The following is an 8,939-nucleotide window of genomic DNA, read 5'->3' on the forward strand; positions in this document are numbered from 1 at the left end:
TGTTGCCTACTCTCAGACTGAGTCATCTGTCTTACAGGAGAAATCGTACCCACGTACAGTGACTGTATTTACAGAATGGATTCAATAATTTCTGTAATTGGAACCTATGTTTCCTGGGATCTCAAGAGTCTGCTGCTCTTCGCTGCAGTTTTCATCATCACTGCAGACTATATTAAGAATCGTCGGCCAGCAGGCTATCCTCCAGGACCCCGGGGTCTTCCAATTATGGGCAACCTATTCACTATAGATCAGAACAGAGCCCATGAGAGTATGACACAGGTACCTGTGAATCTTACAATTTTACTTATTAACTCATATTTTCATCTCAAGCCTTGTGTGCAGTGTTGGGGAGTAACGGAATACATGTACCGCCGTTACGTATTTAAAATACAAAATATGAGTAACTGTATTCCGTTACAGGTACCGTTTAAAAAGGTGGTATTCAGAAAACAGTTACTTTGTTGAAATAAATGGATTACACTGCGGTACTTTCCTGTTTCATATTGTCGCGGGTCAGGACTGTTTGGGTTTTGTTTGACAGCTACGTTCTGTTGTTCCAGGCGGCAGCGTTACAGTTGTTACAGGGCGACGCTCTCTCTCTCTGTGACTGTGTGTTTCCTGGGTGAGAGAGCGCCTTTTCGTTGTTGTTGTTGTGCTAAGATAACAGGCAGAATGCTACAAGCATAGCTCTAAAGAATGTAGCATCATGGGCAGTGTAGTTCGTGCTGCAGGGAGAATGGACTGCCATACACGTTATGGGTCTGTGAGCGCGAGGAGGGAGAAAAAGGGGAGTGGAAAGGTACGAGTTGTCATCGAGCAAAACCGGGAGCTGGAAGCATGTAAATATAATAATAACCACTTCAGCCAAGAAGAGAGCCTGACGAGCCCAGTTGTAAGTAAGCTATTAAGACTCGACTGTACACCGTGTTCGTGTTTTCCTCCGAAAACAATAAGTTCCGTTGGAGCAGTCTTTCAACGCCTCTCTCTGTCTCTCGCAAGAAAAGTTGACCCACACAACAAAGTAAAGCTATTTTTCGGCTACGAGCCGACAGGGACCCCGCCGTATTAGACAGAGGTCCCTTTACTACAGTTCGGAGTCGCGGACCTTCAGTAATAGTAATAAATCACACGGCAATAGTAGGGGAGACCGGGGATAGTTGTAACATTTTTGACATTTCTGTCTGTAAATTGGAGCTCGTTTAAGGTAGTGGATTCAAAATGTAATGCAAAGTATTTACATGTCTCTGCTATTAAATAGTGCAGCTATTTTCTCTGCAGCACAATTACCCATTGCATGGTATGGCCTCAAACACAAAGAGTGAAATGTTACAATTAACCCCATAGTCTGGGTTAGTTGTAACATATCCCGGGGTGAAATGTAACACAATGAAATAAGGGTACTGACAAAATATTAACATGTAATCTTTGTTTATTCAACACATGAATGCACTTAGAGCCATTTATGCAGCTGTGTGTGTGTGACAGAATGCAGACATCTAGCTTTTGAACATATTCCAACCCCCCAAAAAAGACAAATTATGGAATTTTCTGCAACTGAATATTTCATTAATTTTGATTGGTCTTCCTTGAGTTTGGCCTCATTGGCTCAGTGGGCATTATAACCTACAACTCTTGCACCAATTTTAAACATAACAATGAAGCTGAAAAAATGTAGTTGTTCACCAGCATCGCAATTCCATTACTTTTTATCATGGCTTACCTTGGTGTGGTTTGCAAAGTGCTTCAGAAAGATGAGGAAATCTGTTTCTTGCACCCATCCTGATTTATTTCCACTACCAGTACTTCCTACTGGTCCATCTCTGACACAGTGGTCTGCATAATGTATGTGTGGGGAACACAAACAGTGAAGTAATTGTGTTGCCAATGGCATTAACCGCATATACAAAAGCGACCAGTGAACCTCTCTCTGCTGATGTCGTTGCCCCAACTTGTTTAATATAAGTTAAAGTAATAGTGTGGTAAGTTGCAACATCTGCATTATTGTCACAACTAACCCAGACTGTTGCTGTTACAACTGACCCAGACTCCTATAGCCATGAACTAGCTAACATTACAGCCAACGGCTAAAGCATTAGCACTAAAGACCTGCGCAGAATATATCCCCATAGACATACAAATAACATAATTTAAATTTGATGAGTTTAACTGCAAAGCAGATAATGCTATTAAACATTGAAATAAAGTAGAAAAACTTACTTTTTGGCATACAAATTACTTTTTTTCATGTTAAATTGTCTGTGTTTGACAAAATGTGCTGATTTTTCACGTGTGATAGCAGAACTGAATTGGGCATCATTTGAAACTTAGCCCTGATTGGAGAAATTGGAAGTGTTACAACTGACCCACGTTACAACTATCCCCGGTCTCCCCTACATTCACTTTGTTGTAAAAAGCATGATAATATATTAAGTAATCCAAAGTATTCAGAATACGTTACTGTCATTGAGTAACGTAACGGAATACGTTACAGAATACATTTTGGGGCATGTATTCTGTATTCTGTAATGGAATACATTTTAAAAGTAACCTTCCCAACACTGCTTGTGTGTATCTTCTTTGATAAATCCTTTACCAGTTAGCAGAGAGATATGGAAATGTGTACAGTCTACGGATGGGACAGGAACGGATGGTGGTTTTAAACGGGTTTGATATTCTGAAAGAAGCTCTAGTGACGCAGGGAGACAGCCTGGCGGACCGCCCGGACCTTCCTTTACAGACTGATATAGCACATGGACTGGGTAAGACTACTATAGATCAAAACAGACCCAAAGCTTGAAAGTTCAAAGTTTTAAGGTTCTTTTTTGTTTGCTTTCCCCTCTCTATTTCTGGTCAGGTGTCTTTACCAGTAGTGGAAACCTCTGGAAGCAGCAGAGACGCTTTGTACTTTCGACCCTTAGACAGTTTGGATTTGGCAAGAAGTCACTTGAATCTGTGGTCCTGGATGAATTTACATATTGTGCAAAAAACATCAGAAGCTATAAAGGTACGTGCTTATTACACAGTGAGATTTTATAATGAACAAATTCACAGTTTACATAAAAGTTTCTTGTCTATTCTGGAGGTAAGCCATTCGATCCACACCTTATTCTCAACAATGCTGTCTCCAACATCATCTGCTCCCTGGTGTTCGGCCATCGCTTTGAGTACGGTGAAGAGAAGTTCATTAAAATGATGCAACTGTTTGACAAAGCGCTCCAGATTGAAGGCTCCATTTGGGGACAGGTACAGCATTTAAATATACTGATCACATCCTAAATTCATGTGCCGCAACTGTGAAATGTATTCGTTACTGTGATACAATTTATAGTAAGGTCAGTGAATGATGTTTTTTTGACACAGGTATGTAAAGTTTATTAATAATGAACTCTCACTACTTGAAGATTATGTAAGTGTCTGTCATAATTAAGACCAGTCACCATAGAGAGGTGTGGAGGTAACTGTAGATGGTTTATGTTAATGGACAATTGGACAAACAAAACAAAACATGCGATGAAGTCACAATGCTTTCCAAGAGCGTATGGGATCAAAATAAAGGCAGAGTCTGGAGATATTCTGATCATCTTCTAGACATATTACACACACATATTACAGTACGAGTGAATGTTTTTGACATATAAGTTGTAACAGTGTTTCAGTCATTTACAAAAACACAAAGACAAACGATTTTCCCAATCAGAACTTCACCTTATGGGCTTTATATTCAGCAAAATCATTGACAGCAATGATCAAACTCATAATCCTGCAGACTTCTCTCCTGTTTCCCTTGAGCACTGTTTTACTTTGCTTGGTAAATATCATTTAAAATGCCACTGCGCCAACAAACCAATATATATCGTACTTGCCAAAAACCAAATTGCTTCATAGTTAACAGCTTTAGACTGAGGCATGGCATTTGCACTAACGTGAATGTATTGTTCCAATCTGTTTCTGTTTGTAGCTCTACAATGCATTTCCTGTCCTGATGAGACGTTTACCAGGTCCACATCAGAGTGTCAAGCAGATGTGGAATGAAGTGAAGGATTTCATATGGGTAGAGCTAAATGAGCACAAGAAGACCTGGGATCCCTCAGAAACACGTGACTACATTGATTGTTACCTCAGTGAGATTCAAATGGTAGGAGATTAGACTTAATTTGCCATCATAACTTGCCATATATTTCCGGTAACACTGCCAATAAAGGCACTTTTTTAAATCATTTCCAATGTTTTAAAATGTGTGTTTGCATGTATTTTCAGAATAAGGGGCAGGACGACAACACTTTTGATGAGGAAAATCTGGTTATTTGTGTTTTGGATCTTTTTGTGGCTGGATCTGAAACCACATCCACCACCCTGCGCTGGGCTTTCCTCTACATGGCAAAATATCCTGAGATTCAGGGTAAGAGTATTGACCAGGCCTGGAAAGCTCTCTGTTTTTATTAAATAATCTGGACATGTGTGGCACTAAAGGAACATTCTGGTCATAATTTAAGTGTAAACTTTACTATTTCCAGGTTATACTCAGCTTTTTAGATGTATAATGTATTGTGCAATGGTGCACAAATCTCTTTAATAATCAGCGCTGTTGCACTACGCTGTAAATTTCATTGCTGAAATACTGTTTTCTTTTGTCTTTTGCACAGAAAAGGTACAGGCTGAGATAGACAGAGAGATTGGAGAGTCCAGACAGCCTTCAATGGAGGACCGTGCAAACCTGCCTTACACTGATGCTGTTATCCATGAGATCCAGAGGATTGGAAACATAGCTCCTCTTGGCGTGCCGCATGTCACCAACAGAGATGTCGAGCTGGGGGGCTACACAGTCCCAAAGGTCATTGCTCAAACCAATTTTCAGTAAAAGACAAACATGGTTTATGTCATATTTCATTTTGTGTGTTTTATTTACCATTATTCCAATTGCCAGGGAGTTATAGTAATTCCCAATTTGACATCTGTGCTGTTTGACAAGAAAGAGTGGGAGACGCCTCACACCTTCAATCCAAATCACTTTCTGAATGAGGAGTGCAAGTTTGTGAAACGAGCAGCTTTTCTGCCTTTCTCTCTTGGTAAGGAACGACTCTGTAGATATTTTATTAATGTCTGTGCAAGATTTTTCAGCAGCCTCTCCAAACATGCACTGTAAAATGTGCTGTTTAAGAGATGGCTGGTGAAGGACAAAAAGAGATCCTAAGTAATTCTATTGAATCAGTAACTAATCTGTGCACAGTCATCCAAAGGAAATCTAGGACTAATGTCAGTGTCTTGTCTCAGGTAAGCGGGTGTGTCTTGGAGAGAGCCTGGCCAAGATGGAGCTTTTCCTCTTCTTCACCTCCTTCATGCAGCACTTCACATTCTCCATGCCTGCCGGGGTGAAGCCTGATATGGACTACCGCTTTGGGCTCACTCTGACACCGAAGAATTATGAAATCTGCGTAACCCCACGTCATTAGAAACTGCCAGCACTTGTGATCTTATTACCAGTTCAAGGTTTAAGGAAAAAAATGACAAGATTAATAGTATCACAGGCTGGGTCTCCGACCCAGCGCTCTGAGTTCTTTTTGTATTTTTCTCATTTTTGATATGTGATTAGGTTTTGTGTTATTTCCTATTTGCCTTTAGTTTGGGCAGTTATTGGTTATTGTTCCTGGGTTTTCTATGTTTTGGGGTTTTGTATTATTCATCACGTATTAGGTCTGTTAAGTTTGTGTTGTCATGTTTAGTTTTAGTTTTTCCTGTTTTATTCTGACAGTGTCATGTGTTCTTTGTTCATTGTATTTAGCTTTCCTCTCCTGGTCCTGTCATTAGGTTTATGTCAGGACGGGGCTGTGGCCCCCCCACACTCCCTAGCAGATCATTACATGGAGAAACCTTTGGAATGCAAGCATGCTGATCCACACAGGTATGCACACATGGGTATTCACAGACGCGGACTAAAGCTTTCTTGGCTGCTGCCTCAAAGCACACTGTGCGCTGTCTATCTTGCGTGCTGCACAATATCGTTTATTATTTAGTAAATATTGATATCTATGACTAGCTAGTTTATTGTGATGGTGCTTTGTTTTCTCTATTATTATGTTACTCTTTGTTGTTTGCTGTCTCCTCTGTTTGTTTTTTTTGTTTGTTTGTTTTTTTTTCTCCATACAGGTGACCCAGGAGTTCTTTTTTTTTTTCTCTCTCTTCCCCCCCCTTCTCACCGTCTCTTCTCCCCTTTGGTTTTCTTTCTTTCTCTCCCCCTCTTTCTCTCATTCATTCCCCCTGTCCTATTTATTAAAAAAAAAAAAAAAAAAAAAAAATGACAAAGGATGAACTGAAGCGTAATGTCGCATACTGCTGTTTCTGATGTCATTTAAGAAAAAAAAAAAAAAAAAAAGAAACTCTGATATAGTTCAGAGTTTAGAGAATATGACAAGTTTAATAGTTGATTGCATATTTTGATCTGAATTTCACTACGCACCAGTGAAATTTCTCTGCTTTCTTTAATAATAAGTGCATTATTTCCTTTAGTTGTTTTTGTTAGTTACATCAACGTCATTGTCTCCATACAGTCTTTGGTTTTGGTCCATTTTTTTTTGTCAGTCCTTTTTTAGGGATGAGTACCGGTTCTGACATAAACGGTAGTAACCAGACCGAAAAGCAGCGCACATTTCGGCGCTTTATTCCGGTGCTTTTTTTTTACTGAGATGTCATACACTTTGGATTCTAGCCAATCATTTTACCTTTGCAATCGTAGTAGGCGGGCCCAGGTACGTACGTTCTTTTAGAGCAGAGCTACAGATTAAAAATGCCCAAGGCGAAGCAGTCAAAGTCTGGCTGTACTTCACAGCAAAAGATGCAAACTCAGCAGCAACAAGTGCTTTAAGCTGATACTGTGATACTGTCAAAGGAGGTAACACCTCGAATCTGATGAAACACCTGGCGACGCATAGCGGGGGTTTTTTAAAGCCAAGAAATGCACCGTATTTGATAGCTTGCTGCAAGCCCTCACACCGAGCACATCTACTGCGGGTGTGGTGCCTGTTATCAGACCCGGAGTTAGCAACATCCCCCAAGAACCCGAAGAGGAGAGTCCTGGCCCCTAGCCCTGCCAGTGTAGCAGAAATGATGACGGATGATGATGGCAGCAGCAGCCGTTCTTCTCTGGGCGAGTAGCTTAATGTTGTTCGTGTGTAATTTACATTGAGTGGGCTAACCACGTTATTACATTAATGCATGTAAGGTGAACTAGCAAACATCATCATAGCTACATGCGGCTGTCTTCTTGTTTGATGGCAGATACTCCCTTCACCCTGGCCACAAAGGCTAAAATGACCAAAGAAAAAGAGGGAAACAGCTAAACATGAGAGGGTTTTGGACAAAGTTTGTGTTTTTCATTCTTTAAGCACTGGTTCGAGCACCGTTTAAGCACCGGCACCGTTTCAAAAGTACCGGTTTGGTACTGGTATCGGATAAAACCTAACTGATACCCATCCCTATCCTTTTTTCTTTACCTTTTTCTTTTTGATGGACTTTTATTATGCAGCTAAAGAGAGGACAAACAGGTAGATTGGGTGTCCTTTAATGGCCTAAAAGCAAAACCAGAAAACAAAAAGTATAAAAATTAAATAGGAACCAAATTGGTAGCTAAATACGGCAGCATGCACAGTGGTTAGCTGCATGTTCTCAGAGTCTTTGTGTGGGTTCTGTCCAGGAGCTCCTGCTTCCTCTCACAGTCCAAAAACATGCAATTAGTGGGGTTAGGTGAACTGGTGATTCTAAATTGTCCATAGGTTTTCAAGACTCTGTCAAACAGTCTGTGTGCATCACTACTGTCGCACATACTGTAGTTCCTAAGTTATATTAAAATGGAAATTTTACTCACTGCGTGATAGGAGTGTTGTTTATTCCTCCAATAAAATTCTGCTTACTTGACCTAGATGAGATGTAGTATTTACTTTGACTTGCTGTATTTTTTGTATAGATTCAGTATTTTCTGTAATCAGATCCTGTCTTTCCTGGGATTTCAGTAGTCTGCTGCTCTTTAATACAGTTGTCCTTGTCATAGCAGACTACATCTAACACATAAAACTACATACAGCACACACTTGCATTTAATTTTGGTGAGCCCATGGAAGTTGGAGTCTTGGTTTTCTGTTCTTAACTACTACTGTAGCCGATCCACTTCAAGGTTCACCATGCTGTGTGTTCACAGATGCTCTTCTGCATACCTTGCTTGTCATTAGTTGCCTTCTGCCTACAATTCAAAACCTGTACAACGCCAGGACCATGTGGTGGGTAAGAAGTACTAGAGATGAACCTTTCACCATGGACATAAACTCCTCTGTACCAGGAGCTGTAGCCCATCAGGACCAGTACCCCTGGAAATGAGAACAGAATGTTTGAAAGTGTGATATTACTATAACACTGAGCTGTGTACTTTGCACATTATGTTCACAGACTTTGCACAACTGTTCTTCCTAGTTTATAATGTTTATGTATTTTTGTACCCTACTCTTCTAAATATTTCGGTTTGTATATATACAGTTGTGTGAAAAAGAACATTTTCAGTGAATTTGCTGCAGACCTGTGAAAAACTAAGCGTAACCTATCATTCAGGAACTTGTAGAACCATCTTTAGCAGCAGTAACATAGTCATTTTATCTGAGGAATCATTTCTTATATATAATTTACAGTGTTTAAAGTTGGAAGGCCTTTGTTTATGCACAGGTTTCTTAAGTCCTGTGCATAAACACAGCGTTTCATGCATTTACTTTTTCAAACATTCTGTCGTAGATTTGCTGCTGTGGTCAGGATCACTGTCCTGTTTTCAAACCCAGCTTCAGCCAAGCTTTACCTGTTGAGCAGAATTCCTTACTTTGGTATACAGAGGAGTTTATGGTATGGTCCTTTCTTTAAAGACAGTTTGCCTTGATATCTGGTCATCTGTGCAGTCATCATTATAC

At 40.1% G+C, this 8,939-nt stretch overlaps 1 protein-coding gene across 2 annotated transcripts; it reads left to right on the top strand.

Annotated features, from left to right (window-relative positions):
- Nucleotides 1–6,293, top strand: LOC106675458 (cytochrome P450 2J6). 2 transcript variants are annotated; one of them, XM_014410033.4, is made up of 9 exons: nucleotides 1–279; nucleotides 2,597–2,759; nucleotides 2,855–3,004; nucleotides 3,083–3,243; nucleotides 3,959–4,135; nucleotides 4,258–4,399; nucleotides 4,644–4,831; nucleotides 4,925–5,066; nucleotides 5,272–6,293. In XM_014410033.4, the coding sequence occupies exons 1-9, from the start codon at nucleotides 76–78 to the stop codon at nucleotides 5,448–5,450; spliced, it is 1,506 nt and encodes a 501-aa protein (XP_014265519.2). In that variant the 5' UTR covers nucleotides 1–75; the 3' UTR covers nucleotides 5,451–6,293. The 2 variants fall into 2 exon arrangements, with proteins under 2 accessions (XP_014265519.2, XP_076736200.1); XM_076880085.1 differs by lacking the exon at nucleotides 1–279 and adding an exon at nucleotides 698–892.
- The last annotated feature ends 2,646 nt before the right edge of the window (nucleotides 6,294–8,939 follow it).

The sequence above is a fragment of the Maylandia zebra genome, linkage group LG23 (genome assembly GCF_041146795.1).
Source record: "Maylandia zebra isolate NMK-2024a linkage group LG23, Mzebra_GT3a, whole genome shotgun sequence".
NCBI lineage: Eukaryota > Metazoa > Chordata > Actinopteri > Cichliformes > Cichlidae > Maylandia > Maylandia zebra.

Bases quoted from the DNA above. Each gene is read 5' to 3' on its own strand.
- LOC106675458 (XM_014410033.4), top strand. From the start codon at position 76: ATGGATTCAATAATTTCTGTAATTGGAACCTATGTTTCCTGGGATCTC. The intron at 2,760-2,854 runs GTAAGACTACTA...ATTTCTGGTCAG, and splicing joins TGATATAGCACATGGACTGG to GTGTCTTTACCAGTAGTGGA. The intron at 4,400-4,643 runs GTAAGAGTATTG...TCTTTTGCACAG, and splicing joins AAAATATCCTGAGATTCAGG to AAAAGGTACAGGCTGAGATA.